Raw genomic sequence first — 18,198 nt, forward strand, 5'->3', positions numbered from 1 at the left:
TGGTTAGGGCCTTTTGGCTTAGGGCTAGGGTTAAGGTCTCATCAGTGTTGCAGGGGTTTGGGCTATTTTGCTCAGGGCTAGTGTTAGGGTCTCCTCAGGGTTACAGGGGTTTGGGCCATTTTGCTCAGGGCTAGGGTTAACACTGCACTCAGTTTTTTCATCTCACCTTTCTCTTTTACTTTGCCAAAAAAGAAAAATGAATCCGGCTGCACGAGATGAGCAATCAGCCTGCAGATACCAATAAAACCAAAGGTGGTTTACTTCAAGGTCTCGTTCACAGGAGAAAGAAAACTGTTTGCAAGTTGAGCATATAAAGAGCCAATAATGGCCTCTTGACTTGCAGGTCTTAAATGTAATAATATTACATCGAAGCACCAGGAACATTGTGTGGGTGTGCAGGTACAAATGTGGAACAGTGTGCTACACCCTGCAATTCAAATTGCGTGTCTGCAATTTGTCTGAGCTGGATGGTTAGGGTTTATATGATGAGTTTTGAAAGTGCTCTTTGTGCTTTTCTTGTTTTGTCCTCTTAAATGTTGACTTTAAATGGATTTGGGGGCACAACTTACCTACCACTCTGAAGGTGAAATTATTCTCCACCTCCTTCCAAACAAAGGAATTTAGGATCCTATTGAAGTTTTCTTACAAGCTACATAGGTTTTTCTGGTTTAGAGCAACTTTTAAACTCAAGCCATAGATTATAAAGCAGGTCAGCTATAAAAGATGCCTGAGTAGACTCTCAATGTCAGGCTGAAAGATAAAACTTTGTCCAGTTCTTTTGAGGAAATAAACAGATTTTCTGAACTCTTTTGCCTCTATTTATCCATTATTCCTTAAATTCTGATTAAGATCCCCAAAACATTTCTCCGGGTTGGTGTTCTTAATGAGACAACAGATTTGTGCAACATAGAGCATTTTTATCAACTACCAAGAGGTTAGTCTGTGTCTAATCTAAGACAGAGTTCAATATTTTACTTTTGGAAAAGTCTTTTGGTTAATTCCAACCATTTATTTTCTCTCTTTTTCCAAAAACAGTTATATCAGAAAGGAGGATGGAAAATACAGACGTTCATTTGGGTCAAAAAGCTGCGAACACAAAGAAAGGACAAATAAACATGCTTCACAAAATAAAAAAAAATAGATTTATTGTCGTGTTTGTGAATTAAATGGCTCAGATGGTGAAGTCGAAAACAAAATGAAACTGAAAACAGATCCATTAGATTTGTTAAGTTGAACGATGGTCACGTGTTGCTCCAACATCACACCACCCAGACTTGATTATTCACTTCCTGCATAATTTAACTGGAAACCACTTCTTTCCCAAAATGCATTGAGGTTGTACTTCAATGTCTAATAATTTTTATGTAAATCTAAAAATAAAAGTAAAAATCATCATGAAGAATATTTACTAATACGCAAGAAGAAAAAAGACAATTAAATGCTGTAATCCAAAACTGTCACTGTTTTTTTTTCTGTTTTCTGTTTTAGATTTACCTTCTTTGTTTTTGCCAGTCTTTCTTTGTGACACACATGCCTGTTGCTCATTCTCCTAATCAGCTATAAAAAGTGTTTAGTTCATGGTGTTTGTGTCATTTTTCAAGCATAAGTCCACAAAACATAACAACCCTGAAAATATTTGAAAAGAAAAGCTTTTGTTTTCTCTTTCTGCATGTTGTCATCCAGATATATTGTTTTTTTAGCCAGTGGTTATTCTTATTATTTTTGATTCCACAGATGTGTGAAACCAAGATTTTAAAAAAATATTGCTGCCAATGCACATCTTCTCATCTTTATCCACTCACAGCTGTGCATTTGAGATGAAGGAATATATATATATATATATATATTGCTCTGAAAGTAAGCACACCTGCTATCATATATATACACTATTAGATTGACTGTCAGAGCATGTAATTTAAAAATACTGCACCTGACAACCTGTTTTAGTCTTTAAGATGTCATTTTGCACCAAAGGCTTTTTGCAGTAGGAGATCACACACTGAAATGGAAGCAGCCAGTGTTTAGATATGATGTCTGTCATCTAACTCGAATATTATTAAATTTAAAATGGTTATATAACACAAGTGAACAGGTAAATTACAGCTCTCAGTAAAATAAATATCCTCATGCTTGACTTAAAGCTTGTTGGCTGTCTTCTATTTAAGTTTAAATAAATGCATATATTTAATAATTATGACAATACTTAGTTATGATTGGTTTATTAATATGTAAGTATTTATTCCAGCTGAAATGATAGAAGCTGTTTTATGTTAGTAGGAGTTTTGTTCTGTTCTGTGGTTAAGTTTCAGCAACAAGCCGACAGATGAGAAGAAGTTAAAACGTGCAGCTCAGCCTGAGGAAGAGTAAAACAGCTGTAGCAGTTTCCTCTCTTTGTCTGTGTCTCTGTCTGTGTGTGTCTCTCTCTCTCCTGTTTCTGAACAAATCAGATCAGTGGAGCTGAAAAGGAGCGGGCTCAAAGTTGGGAGCGACGCGGCGGAGCTGCTGCTCAGCACCACGGACAGAGAACAGACCTTTCACACCGATTTCCATCGATTCTGGAGGAAATTATCAGATACCTGAGGATTTTATATTTGATGCAGATGTTTGGACTGGAATCAACTCATTATCTTCTGATTAGCAAGATATTCGGACTTTTCTCTTCAAAGTAAGCTCCAAACTGACTTGATTTCTGCATCATTTTTATTCGCCGTGAAGCTAAAATGTCTCCCTCCTTTAGTTATAAACCATATTATGTGATAAGCAGCGATATGTACTGCATTTAGATCAGGCATAACCTTTATATGACGACATGAATTCGTAAGTTCTTACAAAAGACAGATCTGCTGTGCGTAAAAGCGGTGCCACAGACCGCAACCATGACGCGCGACGTGCTGCTTGACCCGTGTTGTATTTGCAGAGTCCGATAAAAAAAAAAAGGTCAATAATCAGCGTAAATAAACAAGACAATACATTGACAAGCTAAAAATAAAACTGCATGATGGCTCACAGCTTAATTACTGATTATTAAATGTGAACCTTTTAGTTCTTGAACGCAACATTAATGCGATCCCTGGTTTTTTTTTTCCTTCAAAACACAGAATATCACAGAGATTCAAGCAGCACATGAATGTTTTACAAAGTCTCCCATCTCCTTTTTTAATGCAGCTTCATTTAAGTCAAGGTTTTTATTGGCTGGACTACTTTTTCACCAACAATTCCTGCAGATTTTAGACTTTTTTTCCCCAAACCAGAAGAACCACATTTGCATGTGGACTGAACAGGATGGAGTCTCTGGATCAGAACTGGTACTTCCTCCCACCAGATCTCAACTCCTCTGTAGTCTCCGGAGTCTCCGGTCCTCCCTCCCTGTTCTCCTTCCCGCGCCTCCTGAACGTCTCCTCCAACGTGTCGGCCCAGAGCGTCCCGTTTCAGGGCAGCAGCACCCTGATGACCGCGGTGATCTCCCTCACCGTCTTCCTGGTGGGTCTCACCGGGAACACTTTGGCCATTTACGTGGTGCTGCGCTACGCCAAGATGAAGACCGTCACCAACATCTACATCCTGAACCTGGCCGTGGCCGATGAGCTCTACATCATCGGGCTGCCCTTCCTCACCACGCAGAACGTCCTCTCCTATTGGCCCTTCGGCTCCTTCCTCTGCCGCGTCGTCATGACCGCAGACTCCATGAACCAGTTCACGTCCATCTTCTGCCTCACGGTCATGTCCATGGATCGATACCTGGCCGTGGTCCATCCAATCCGCAGCACCAAGTGGAGGCGCCCGCGGGTGGCCAAGGTGGTGAGCGCAGCGGTGTGGGCCGTGTCCTTCATCGTGGTCCTGCCGGTGGTCATCTTCTCTGATGTGCAGGTACCTCAGTCACCCTGACAGGCTGCTGAAATAAACACAAAGTCCCAGTAGGTAACATTCAGCGTGTTGGAGACGCGCCACAACATGCCAGGTTATTAAAACTTTAACTAGGTGACCAACTACTGATGTTTGACTGAACAGAATCAACACTGATGAGTTTTAGAGCTCATGTTTTCAGTGTTCATCCTCTGGAGAGTAAAGTAAATTCAGCTATTCTGACTTTGGTTAAATTAGCTAAATAATATATTGTTTTATTGATCAAAACAAGCTGAATAGTAGCTAAAATCAGCAGTAACACAAAGCTAAAATGATCAAATTACTTGCTTAAAGTTAAAATTAAAACAGTTGCTAGAAGCTAAATTGAGCAAAACCAAAGCTAAAAACTAAATTTAGGAAAACAGTCACTAAAAGCTAAAATGATCAAAATCAGAGCTAAAAGCTAAAATGAACGAGGTAGTGTTTAAAAGTTAAATGCAGCAAAGCTATAGCTAAAAGTTTAAATTAGCAAAACCATCGATAACAGCTAAAATTAACAAAACACAAGCTTAAAGGTGAAATTACAAGAGCAGCTAAAAACTAAATTTTGCAATATCTTAGCTAAAAGCTTAAAAATATGAAAATACTAGCTAAAAGTTGAAAACAAAACAGTAGCTAATTGCTAAAATTAGCAAAATCCTAGCTATAAACTAAATCTAGCAAAGCCATAAGTAAAAAATGGATTTAAAATGAACAAAACTGTAGCTGAAAGTTAATATTAGCAAAACAGCTAAAAGCTTAAATTAACAAAGCAGTAGCGACAAGTTCAATGTGGTAAAACTGTAGCTAAAAGCAAGAATTAGCTAAACAATCACCAAAAGCCAGTTTTAGCATAACTGTAGCTAAAAGCTAAGATTAGCAAAATTAGGTAAAAGCTAACATTAGTTAAAGTGTTTAAGGATCTGTGTGTTGGTGCTCAGGCTGACAGGGTTAACAGGGTGTTTTGTGTTGGGATTAATTAACTAAAAAAAAAGAACAGCTGGTGATAAAAACACTGTTTCGTGGTTGTTTTTGTGGAATTTGTAAGAATAAACATTTGAGTCTTTAAATCCTCCCAAAGTCATAAAAGCAGAACTGAGCATCCAGCTGCTAAAAGGATGTCATCAGATGAAAACGCAAACTTGCTTCAACAGTTTACATTTTACCTGTTTAATCCACTCCTACCATTTAGACGAGGACAGTAATCAAACAGTGATTATGATTCATTTTAAATGATCTGTCTCTGTTCTCTAAATATGAAACATTCTGCTTTAGGACACCTTTAACTCCTGCAACATGATCTGGCCTGAGCCGAAGGACGTGTGGTCGACAGCCTTCATCATCTACACGTCCACCGTGGGCTTCTTCGGACCGCTGCTCATCATCTGCCTCTGTTACCTCCTCATCGTTGTGAAGGTGTTTGTCTGAGCCTAAAAGGCCAAACAGCTCATAAATTAATTCTTTATTCTCCATATTGTTTCCTCACCTGTTTGAGAATCATTTAAAATGTCTGCCACGCTCCAGGTGAAGTCCTCCGGGGCCCGAGTGGGCTTCACGAAACGCCGGCGTTCCGAGCGCAAGGTGACTCGGATGGTGGTGGTGATTGTGGTGGTGTTTGTGCTCTGCTGGCTGCCGTTCTTCATCATCAACATGGTCAACCTGGTGGTCATCATCCCGGAGTCCAGCACCACTGCTGGGATCTACTTCTTTGCCGTCATCCTGTCTTATGCCAACTCGTGTGCCAACCCGCTGCTCTATGGCTTTCTGTCAGACAACTTCAAGCAGAGCTTCAAAAAGGTTGGTGGAAAATCAAATATAGCCTATATTTCAGTTAAACAGTCCTTGAAGGAATGCATATCACCTGCCTCCTTTCATGCCAGAGTTTGGACTGAGATCTTATAAACTGAGAAATGATGTAGTTGTAGTTTTAGTCAAACCTTGAAATAAACATTATACACCAGTATGTGTTGGGAATGACTTTCATCTACTATCACATCAAGTTTTAGCTCAATATTTGCAAAATCTACTGACCTTTAGCCATTTTTGTGCAGGTTAATGTGAATTAGCTGTGATGGCCATCTTACATTGGATTGTTAATCAGTTGTAAATGTACATCCGGTGATTGCTACACAAACACACATCATGATAAAGACTCAAATAAAAGCAGCTGATGACATCAGAGCAGCTTTAACTCTGTGAATAAACATATTTGTTTCTGGTTTAATCACCACAAAACCAACCATTGTTCTGAAGTGGTGGACAGGAGAGACAAAACCAAAATGAGTCATTTAAATCTTGTCTTCAAAAAGTTTTTTTAAATGTTGAACGTTCGTTATCTTCACCGTATCTTTGGCGTATGATTGGACTTATTCTTGATCTGTTCTGCAAAGCTGCATTTGATTGAATCTGAACAGACAGTTTTTCTTTTTTGTTTGTATGTTTTGCAGTATTTGCTGTTTGTTTGCTTTAGATTCAGATCATGAACTGTTCTAGTTTCTTAAGATTTCTTTTTCTGGTAGGTTTGTTTTGTTTTTCAACCTAAGGATGGTCTGTCTCACTTGTTTTGAGAGCTTCTTCGACTGCATGTCGTCGGCTTTCAGGAACTTTTAAATCCAAACACCAAACATGGCACCTACTTCAAACCGTGTATCAGCTTAGTAAAGGAAAAAATACCAACAACGTTTAAAACACTGTCGATGAAAAGACTTCTAATTCAACCGTCCAAATAGGTTTGAGGTCTTGAGAAAGAAAGTTAACACAGAGCTTTTATCACTGAACAAACCATTTAGTTTGAAACCTCAAACCAGTCTCTCATTGCATGCTTAACAGACCCGATAAAATAAGTCAAAGGGGGAAAAAAAGAGGAGAAATATGCAAAATACAGAAAATAAGTTGCACTAGATTAGTTTTTATTACCTCAAGGTGAGGTTTGTTGAAGTCTAAGAAGGCTCTCGTTGTGAAAGTGAGAGCTCTAATCGACTGACAGGAAGTCAGGAAAGCTCTGACCTCAATTCTGCGTTCTTCAACAGATTTGTTTGCCCCGTTTCATTAAGTCTTCTTAGGGGAACCGTGACAGAGCGGTCTCCTCACAGCGGAGTGTAATAAGACCCAAATGCAAACCAACAAGCAGGAGGCAGGATGATGAAAAACGAACAGTTGTTGTGTAACTTAAATAAAACTAAAATCTGTGAGCTGCTCAGACAGACAGACAGACAGATACTATCATAGACAACTAGTTTGTAGTAGCTGCAAACAAAGCTTCTTTCTTTAAGTAAAAACGAGAAATTGCAAGGATACTTATATACTTGCAAAACAAGGCAAAGGCCGACAGAAAAACAAAAAATCAAAGTCATGGCTCTCTGAGTGCTTCTAGTTTTGGTTCAGATGACTTTTTATTGTGTTATATTCTCATTTCAATGTTGAAAATCTATAATAAAGGTTAAAAAGTCATCTGTAAACAAAGTTAAATAAGAGTGACGTTTGCAGTTTTTGTTGAAGATTTTGTTAATGATTTACAAAATGTTAACAGCTAAACAAGTGATAATTCTTTCACCTTTATGAGGGTAGCCTTATTGTAAAGTGGTTAATTATTGTGTTTAAATCAACACATAATAGTTCTACTGTCTTTGTTGTTGTTGTTTTTACAAAGCTCCAATTATCTGTGGGCATTTAACACAATGTTTCTGAAAATCTTTGGTTATGGTTTTAAACCCTCTGCAGATGATCCGTGTGTGGATGTTGTTGTGACCCTGTAGGTGCTCTGCGTGAGGGGTTTGAGGTGCGCTGCTAATGGTGTCGACGATGGCGACCCGAGCGCCCCGCGCACCGAGAAAACCACAGCCCAGGACTGCATCCTGCTCTCCCCTCGTAACGAGGCCTACCAAGACCCTCAGAGCAGCCAGGTAGACTCTCGGTGGTCATCTTCTTCTTCTTCTTCTTCTTCTTCTTCTTCTTCTTCTTCTTCTTCACAGCGGCTCATCCTCCTCCATCTAACTCTGTCCTCTGCATCCTCTGTCCTCACTCCAGCTACATCCATGTCCTCTCTAACTGCATCCATAGATCTCCTCTTTGGCCTTCCAAAATATTCACATGACATTTCTTCTCCTGTGGCTCTTTTTTGCTTACAGAATCGAAATACGTTAGCAGGAATTAACTGAGCTTTTCTAATCGCTCTCCATCCCTCTGTGGCACTAATTCTTATCTGAATCTTTTTATATTCATCTACAATAAGCATTTTTAAAATATTATAAGTACTTTATGCGCAAATCGAATCTTAGAGCGCAGAGAAGATGCAAATGTGGATAAAAAGTCATGTAAACCTAAACTTGTTTTAAGCATCTGAGCATTCAGTCATTTTTAAAACTCAGCAGGTCGGTGCGTGTCTGAGGTTATCGTTTTCGAACCCTCTGATCTTGATATCCGCTCATTTAATTTCCTTTGCCCTCCGTCTTTTCACCTGATCCAACAGAACGGGGTTCAGTGACATTTAAACATTAATCTAACAGCAAAAAATTGAAAAAAGAAAAAGAAAACAGGCTAAAAATAGCAGCTCCGTTATTGTTGAGCACAGAAGAGGAAAACGAGAGAGAGGATCATTTTTTTAAGTCTGTTTTAAAGGGACAGTTGTCGGTGCTAGCTCTCCTTCATCGTGGCTGGGTCACCATGGCAACACATCGTACATCGACCTCAGAACCCAGTTCTGATTCTGATCCATACTGACTGTTAACAACACCATCATTTACTGACTTCACCGACAGGTCTTGAATATCTCATGAACCACTGGATAAATTTTAATGAAACTCTCAGAAAGTAATCATTGGATGAATGTAAACAACTGCTTGGCTTTTGGAGTCCAACCCATTCAAGATGGCCGCCACAGCCACTGACCTTAACATACAAAGATTTCTATAATTCAGTTATTTTTTAAAGATATTGATCTAAAACTCTGCGTGGTAGTAGCTGAGAGTGATCCCCAAGTCCCCAAGAGAATGACAAGTTATTTTCAAGGTTTGACCAAAACAGCAAAGCATAAGATGATTTTTTTAGATTTAAACTCTGGCATGATATTCAGAGGGTGATATGCATCCCTTCGAGGAATCCTAGGCTTTTAATTCTTATTTATATTCCCTTCATTCCACCCTTGATTCCTCTCCTTCATGTTCTTTTCCTCTCCTCCCTGCAGGTCTCCCCCCACCCCGCCGGTTCTCCCAGCCCCCTCGCGGCCGCAGACCCGAGCCGCTCCATGCCGACATGCCAGCTTCCCTCTGCTCTCCCTGAAACTGCAGCAACCATGTTCAACTCTGCACCTGAAGCCCCGACCATCACTGCTCTGACCAGCCCCTCCTCCTCAGCCTCCACAGTTCCACAGGAGCTGCAGTGAAACAGACTCCGGATCTCATGTGTTTGAGGACATGAGGAGAACAAGCAGATAGATCAAACTGACTTAAAAAAAAAGCCAAAACTTGACATCGCTTTTGCCACACAGGTTCAATCTGAATGACACTAGGTGACTGAAACAAGCTCCTGAATATTTTTCTCCACCACACAGTTTTCTTTCTCCTGCCCTCAGACATAAGTGCCTTTTCTACTACTGTCAGCTCCTAAACTAATACAGAAACATCTCCATAATCATGTTTTGCTTCATATTTGACTCCTACAGTAAGTAACGACCTCTGTGCTTACTTTAACAAAAACTGCTTTTTCATTTTAAGCAAATTAAATGTTTGTTTGTTTGTTTTTTAGTTTAATTTATGTGATTAAAATCAAATTTGGTATTTAGTTCAAAATAGGTAAAGTGTTATGAAAAATTAATCTTGCGTAAAAGAGCATTAACCGTTCGGATCCTTTGAAGTGGGGATCTGCGGAAAGGCTATGAGCAAAAAATATCTTACCTGTCATAAATAGCTCTCTGAATCATGTCAGTTGGAAGAAATAGATAATAGATCATTCGGACTGAAGCGCTAACAGCTTTTCAATGACTAAGTTATTAGTTATAAGTGGATTGCTGCCATTTTAAAACAACTCCAATCTCAATTCTTATAACCTTTATCTCATGTCACTCCTTAATTACCTGCTTATTTCAGCAGAAATATTATAATTTTCCCATTGACGTAAATAAAACTGGATGAAGCAATCTCATTAACTTCCATTGTCTTGAATTAAAGACAAAATGTCAGTTTTTTGGATGCTGCCATGGTTTATAAAACAGCATTCACATGAACTGCTCTGATGTTTGAGACTGAAGTTGTTTTAGGACACTTTAACATTAGACCTGTTCAGACGTCAGCTTGTCCGTCTGGGTAAAACTTAACTTTTTTCTCCAAGCTGAAGCTCTTCGAAGAGCTGTCTACAGCAGGTAAGATACTATTGATCAAAACCTTTCCACAGACCCCCACTTCAGAAGATCTGAGCTCTCTGGTAAATCGCGATGACTGAACCTGTGTTAAATTTTGTTAAAGTCTGTTGTTCTATTTGTAACTTTAGAAAATGCTGTGTTGCTGTTTCTGACAGTGAATGTAACCCGATGGCAGCTCTGTACCGCTTCGTTAACACATCGCCAGCAGTGAACACAACACCTCTGACCTTCTTCTACACATTCCACCCACAGCGCGTATTTATTCTTGTGTGGGGTGTGTTTATGTGCTGCTTACGCTTTCTTCTCGAAAGAGCCATGGTGCTGGTCTACGTTAATGGCCGTATTCTGCTTCAAGTGTCATTGTGTGCTCTGCTCAGACTGTTTGTTGCTAAAAAGTGGATGTAAAATCTGTATTTATATGCAGATAAGAACCTTTGGCCTTTGCAATCATGATCTCACTTAAGCCTTTATATGTTGCACATCTTGTGAAAAAGATGAAGTAATCGCCATTAGTTCACAGAACCTACTTATTTATGTGTGATTTAAATTTGTTTACAGCTTGGTAACATCAGTGACATGCATCAGTAATGTCTTTAGGCTTCATAGTGGTTAAAAGCTGGGGAAAAAAAGTTATTCAAGTCATATAAACTCAAGATATAAATCTTATCTTTTTTGTATTAATGGGTCTGTGTTGTTATATGTTTTCTTATCATATTTTAGAATTCAACAGTCAATCGTTCTGCAAAATAAATAACTGGATAAATTTACTAAATATGTTAAAGTCACACAAATATTAGCTTATATGTGAGTTTGGATAATCTCTCCAATGAATTGTTGTGCCTTTCCAGTCACTTGTGTGTCTGAGAGGAAATGAGTGTTATTAGCAGCATATTGAAGCTGATTGGGTCAGAATAATTGAGTGGAAAAAAAAGACTAATGGAACCAAATGAAAAGAAGCGGAAGAAAAATAAAAATCAAGGCTGTTCATCCTAAAAGGGTTTGAAACACTACTTGATATTTGTTGTTGTCAAGATGTACCGGTGCTTTATTTATGGCTTTTAGAGTAAAGCGGTGTCATTAAAAACTGGTCACGTCTTTTTGTTTGTTGCACAAACAGTCCTGACGATTTTCTTCCTCTGACGAACCTGACGAATGAGTGGCGTGCCGTTTGAGACAAACATCGGCGAGATTCGGTCTTCTTATAGAAAAATGATTCATTTTAAAATGCAAAAACCCATTACAGAATAATAAGAACAAAACTATAAAAGCAACTCTAAAATTGTCCCTAGGTTTGTGTGACAGCGTGAATGGTTGTTTGTCTCGTTTGTCTTTATGTGTCCCTGTGATGGACCTGTCCAGGGTGTCCCCCGCCTCTCGCACAGTGATGGCTGGAGAAAAGAAAATGGATGGAGAGATATAATAACAGCATGATGTGCTCCTTCATTCAGCACACAGGTGAAAAATATTGATTGTTGTTACTGACATTTTAACAATCCTGATGGGTCTGTGGCTTATTTATATACAAACAATTACAGGTTCATGAGTTTCACACACACACACACACACACACACACACACACACACACACACACACACAAACATAAATACAAACTGGGTATTACATCTGAAGGTCAATCACTTCTCAAAACTCAATATCCCATTGGTCGCCTGAACAGATGAGTGTGACCAAAATGAAAATAAAGCAGTGAGATGCTGATAATGCAGACATGATTTGTTTCTCACAGCTTATGAGGTTTACTCTCTGAGGGAAGTCAGACACATTCACATGTTTCTTAAACACACAGGATGCTGCAGAAATGACCAGTTGGATGATGGGAAAAAGGAACAATATTTAAAAATTACAGCAAACTGTAATAAAATATGCAAACGGTTAGGTAATTATTTTAAATATTAGCTTCAACAAATACAATTTTTATGTTTATTTGTTGAGGTAGTTGGATCATTCTAATGAAAATTCAGCAAGAACATTAAATGGATTTCCACAACAAAGAAGATAAAACTATTTAAAATTTTCGATATTCAATACTTTAATTAATATTCCTTGAAGGAATGCATATCACCCACCTGTTAGCAGTCAGGGTATGGGATAAGGATGACTCTCAGCTACTGCCACACCAAAGTTCAGCTCATTATCAGTAAAACAAACTGAGTTTGAGACATTTTTGTCTTTGCTGAGGTCGATTAGCTGCCTTGGCTGTTTTGCAAAACAAAACTGAGGAACTTCAAGAGTCAAGAGGTTTTCTTTGTGTCTCTCTGAAAAACTGTGAACTAAAATTACTTTAAAAAACACAAGTGCTAACACACAACCCAAAGAACTTGTTTATGTAAGCATATAAAGATGTGTATAAGCATGTAAAGATGGCAGACGCAACCAGCGGGGCTTCAGACTCTTCTTTCCACTGTGTGTTACCAAAAGGATACATCATCTTACAAAAGTAGTTTTAAAAAAGAAGAAGAACAGCAACAAAAGAAAATGTTTAGGGCTGTAAATAATAATTAGTAGTGATAATTCAGATAAAAGAAAAACTAATTATGAACTGTTAAATTTAGGCAGATGAGAGAATAAACTTCCCTGACCGCCTTCCTGACTGAGAAGAAACCAGACGGCAGACCCGCTTTATCTGGGAAAAATCTAAACAAAACCAGAGACGACTTAGTTCATGAGCTGCTGTGTATTACATGAATATTTATTCTGCATGTAGCTTGATTTGGATGAATTTTAATGTTAACAGAAAAGGAAACAAATATGTTAAACTAGGTACGCATGCCTCCTGATCTCACCAGTATGCCTCAACACAGGAAGAGTTATGGAACTAGGCAGGATATTACCAAGATAATAAAAGAATTATAAGTAAAATTACTGCGTTGTTCATCTTATCTTTTTAAGTTTAATTATAAAACTTAAAAGACAAAACTCCAAATGTGAGTGTTTGCGAGTTTGTCTGAACTGTCTGATTAATATCTGTGTGTGTTTTAAGAGCGTATTTATTCATTGGTAATCTCTGTTGCACAAAACTTGAATCAAAAATGCAGCTGTTTGACTAAAATCTCCGTTAGGCTGTGGTGGGAGGTTTATTCTGTGTCCCCACCTTCTATCATATAAGAACATTTCAGGGAATTCATCTTACACTTGTGCACCTGACAGTGCATCGTTAGGAGAAAAGACAAACGAGAGTTTTTCTTTAATCAGACTTGTTTAATCACGCAGCAGAACACCTGTGCTTGAAAATTAGTGACAGCCAATTTCTAACTGTGAGTCTCCTCCTTCCCGAACAGACCCAAACAAGCAGAACCGCAGAGCAGCAACAAGCTGGACACATCATATGCATCATTTGGATACGTCTCAGTGCCTATAGTTGCCCAGGTTACCTCTTTCTTCATAAAGCTTCCCTCTCTGCAGGGAGCATGATTTCAAGAGGAGGAGAGAAACTCATCCACCTGCAGACTAACCAACACCAAACAACGATACACATCTGTACAAGCCTTTCCTTTGGATGTGTGTGGGTAAAGGATGAAGGATTTCTGTCCTTCTGCACAACAATCCCCTGGAGTGAAGCCATCGCAGAGCCTGGGGTTGACCTTAGCAGCCTGTCAGAGGACATTATTATCCTGTGGGCATCGTGTGTGTGTGTGTGTGTGTGTGTGAGAGAGAGAGAGAGAGGAAAAAGTCAATTATTGTCACAGCACAGAGAGCAAGCAGCTTCTTCGTCCTCAAAGCAGAGCTGAACAGAAGGTGTGATTAAATATAGGCAAGTTATTTTTGTTTAAAGGCAAGTTTTGACACTTAATTATTTGGGTATAAAGTAACCATTATAAAGTATAAAATAGACATTTCTAAAGGTTTTTTAGAGTTTGAAATTTATCCAGACGACTTGTTTTCCTCTTCAAAAGCTCACTGTTTTTAAATTTATGAAATTATCTGTAAAAAAGCGTCTCTGTCCCTGCTTGATGATTATGAAATCAAACAAAAATTAAAGGCCTAGGATTCCTTAAAGGAGTGCATGTCACCCGCCGCCTTCCATGCCAGAGTTTTAGACTAAGATCATCTTGCAGCTGTGAGAATCAGGTAGAAATCTGTGGGATGGTGGCAGGTATGAGCTGCAGCTGTGGGGGGGGGGTTAAAAAGCCTTAAACTGGATGGGCTGAAGGGTGGTGGAGATGGAGGGGAGGACGGAGGGGAGCTGGGCAGAAACAGCTCCAGAGAACCAATATCCAACCTGAACCAATGAGAGGAGGAAAAAAACGACAGAACGGGGGTTCAGGGGTCTGACGGAGACAGGAGAGAAAAACAGTCTGAATATTAAACAAACCAAAAAACGGCTTCGGCTGCCGGAGCAGCGTCTCTCCTCTAACAGCTCGAGGAAGATCTGACTGCGCTAATGAAGGTTCATTGGAAAAGTGATTACAGCTGGTGATTCTGTGCTCTGCCTCAGACCCATCTGTCTACACTTCTACAATTAACCGAACACCTAAACACACAAACAGAAAGAAAGAGCAAAGACTGAATCAAGAGGCAGCAAACAGTGTAACGTGGCTGTACGTTTCAAACAAGCTACATTAAAATAACGTCACGTTAAAGTAGTTTTATATTATGGGTTGTCTGCTTTCTGACTCACTGTCAAATCAAATCAAATATAAATATGTAGCACTTTTAACATCAACTTCTATTGGTACACAAAACAAAAAATAATAAAAAGATAATACCAAACACAAGAGACAATAAAACAAACAAAACTTAAAATAAAAATATATGAAATAAAACCATTAAAACTCTCAGGCTGTATTAGAAGCCAGTAAGAACAAATATGTTTTAGGATGAGACCTAAAATCAACCTAAAATCACCAACAGATGAAGCCTGTTTGATATGAAGAGCAGCTGGTTCCACAGTTTAGGAGATACACCCAAAAAGACCTGATCCCCTATGTGGACCAGCCTGGTCCTCGGGACAACAGCAGACTCGATCACCTCTGTGGACCAGCCTGAACCTCTGGACAACAGCAGACCAGACCACCTCTGTGGACCAGCCTGGTCCTCGGGACAACAGCAGACCAGACCACCTCAGTGGACCAGCCTGGTCCTCGGGACAACAGCAGACCAGACCACCTCAGTGGACCAGCCTGGTCCTCGGGACAACAGCAGACCAGACCACCTCAGTGGACCAGCCTGGTCCTCGGGACAACTAAAAACAAATGATTCTCAGATCTAAGGGATCTGGAGGACACATCAGACGGGTAAACAGGAGACGGTCCAATCAGAGTCCTGTAGGTCATCAATAAAACAAACAGGGAACCAATAAAGCGAAGCAGCCCTGGGGAGATATTTTCACGCTTTTTAAATGAGTTAATTTATTTCTCATCAATAAACTGGAGTCTTTCAGCCGAGGCCATAAGTCCAGTTAACAACATCCTTTAGTTCGGTTTCCACAAATGATACCTTCAAGCTTCAAGGTGCTCATTATAAATTCATGAAGACCAAACAAAAGAAAAGTCATAATAAACAAAATCCAGACTTGTTTTTTTTTATTTTATTTATTAATGAGTCCTTAAATTAATAATTTGTCAGCAAACTTATGACCAAATAACTAATATTCTGCTTATCTATGGTAGGAGAACAATTTCTGTTTTAGCTCTTTTTGTTTTGTGTTTTGCTTCTTTTTACTGAGCAAAGAGCAACAAAATTTAGTCACATAAAAAATATAGTTCAATAGATAATTCAAGCTATAAATTAGATAAAATAAATAAATAAAAGAGAGTAAATTGATCAAGGAGACGGGTGAAGAGGAAGCAAATGATTTCTTAATATCTAATCTTTAAACAGACTTTAATTAGTCCATGAAATCTTAACTGACTGATGATTGTTTCTGTTTTTCTGTTGTTCTGTGGACCATCTGAGGAAACAACTCTGGGTTCTGAAAACAGTAAAGTGATTTATTGTTTCTACAGCGATGTCTCTGTGAGGGACGGTTCCACAGGATGAGAAAGTCCTTTCCATCGGAACGTTTTCCCTCTACTTTCCTCCCCTCCGGATGAACACAGTGAATGTTAAACATGTCAGGTAACACCAAAAACAACTTATTTTCAGAGATTTCTGTTGTAGTTTCACCTGGAATGTCTTTACTTTTTTAACCTTTAATTGGTTTTGAATCGGCTCTTTTATTGTGAAACTTTCACCGGTGGCTTCCTGCTAGACGGGATGTTTTTTTTTGTTCGGATTTGGGTGAATTGCCTTTTTATTATTTTGCCCTGAAAAGCCTTTTTGCTTTAAGCTGATGCTGCATAAGGACAAATAAATTTAATGAAATGAAAAGGTTGGACAAAAGGTAGGACACGATAACTTTGATAAAAAGAGAAAATAACCCCAACAACTTTAAAGCATTTTTATCCAGCAAGAATCTCAAGATCCACGGGGATTTGAAGTACTTTAATGTTTTGATTTAAAACAATAAATATCAAATATTGCACACATCATAAGCAGGATGATATTTTGGGACATGTTGCAGATGTGATCATGATTCCTGTAAATAGTTCTAAAACACATCATTTAAAGAAAATCTCTGTAAAATAATTTAATTAACCTCAGAGCAGACTTCACGTCTTCATTCTGTGAACGTTTCCTATTTAAAGTTTCTTCTGATTTTAGCATTTAAACCATTCCCTGTCTGCTGTTTTACCACTGATATAATGAAATGTTCATTTCAACTGGAACTGTGAGCTATGACCTTTAGTAGTTGTAACTTTCACACTTTTCAATTATTTGATTTTATTTAAAAAAATAATTCTTCACAGAAATAAATCAGAATGTAATGAAGTCCTTCCATATCTACTTCAGCTTATGTGCTCTGGTTTTAGTTTCTTATGCTTCTTTAGCTTTTAGCTACTGGCTTGTTAATTATAGCTTTTATCTACAGTTTTATTAATTATAGCTTTTCAGCTACAGTTTTGTAATTTTAGCTTTTAGCTACAGTTTTGCTATATTTAGTTTTTAGCTACTATTTTGCTAATTTGACTTTTACCCACAGTTTTGCTAAATTGAGCTTTTTTCCTGTGGTTTTGCTTTTAGCTGTGGCTTTGCTAATTTTAGCTTTTAGCTATTGTTTTGGCAATATATTGTTGTCTAATGGTTTTGTGAACTTTTGCTTTTAGATACAATTTAGCTAATTTTATCTTTTACCTACAGTTTTGCTAAATTTAGCTTTTTTCCTGTGGTTTTGCTTTTAGCTATGGCTTTGACTTGTTTTTATTTTTGTTTGTTTGTTTAATGGTTTTGATTACTTTTAGCTACAGTTTAGCTCATTTTAGCTTTTAGGCACAGCTTTTCTGATTTCAGCTTCTTTTTCTGCTTTTTTAACTTTACCAACTCATTTAATTTGTTCTTTAAATGCTGTTCAAATAAAAGCACAAACAGCTCGATATAAAAAGGCTTTTAATACACTTTTTAAATTCCCTCACTCTGCAGCCTAATCTTGAGAACAGAAGTAAAAAAAGCAGCTTTTTCATCGCCGTGTTTTTTTAATGTTTTACATGTGATCAGATTTTTCAGACCCCGCTCCCTTCTCTCCTTCAGCAGACTCCACCCCTCCTCCGCCTCTTCCTGTAATCCTACAAAAACACAGACGGGGGCCTCAATAAGTGCCGTTTTCCTGCACGGCTGGAGGACCCTCCCCATAACCAAACAGGAGCCGAGCTCATTTTACCTCCACCCAGCCCCGACTGGACCAAACTACACCGTTTATTACATCCAACCTGCTGCATCAACAGGGCAGATTATATCAGATTATATCCTCAGAAATCACAGCTTGATGAAGGTTGGACAAAACCTATACCATGATGTCAAGAAGAAGTTTAAATAAAGAGACAAAAACTACATTAAAAAGGATGTTACAGTGTGTTCAAGGACAAAGTTAACGTTTAAATTAGGTGGTGTGTGAAAGAAGAAGTGG

General features: G+C 38.5%; 1 protein-coding gene across 1 annotated transcript; it reads left to right on the plus strand.

The window, feature by feature from the left end:
- The first annotated feature begins 2,495 nt into the window (after positions 1–2,495).
- LOC108236334 (somatostatin-like receptor F_48D10.1) lies at positions 2,496–9,262 on the plus strand. Its single transcript, XM_017416911.3, has 5 exons — positions 2,496–3,867; positions 5,158–5,298; positions 5,407–5,679; positions 7,638–7,784; positions 9,065–9,262. The coding sequence occupies exons 1-5, from the start codon at positions 3,283–3,285 to the stop codon at positions 9,260–9,262; spliced, it is 1,344 nt and encodes a 447-aa protein (XP_017272400.1). The 5' UTR covers positions 2,496–3,282.
- Positions 9,263–18,198: the final 8,936 nt, after the last annotated feature.

Source organism: Kryptolebias marmoratus, linkage group LG3, assembly GCF_001649575.2.
Source record: "Kryptolebias marmoratus isolate JLee-2015 linkage group LG3, ASM164957v2, whole genome shotgun sequence".
Lineage (NCBI taxonomy): Eukaryota > Metazoa > Chordata > Actinopteri > Cyprinodontiformes > Rivulidae > Kryptolebias > Kryptolebias marmoratus.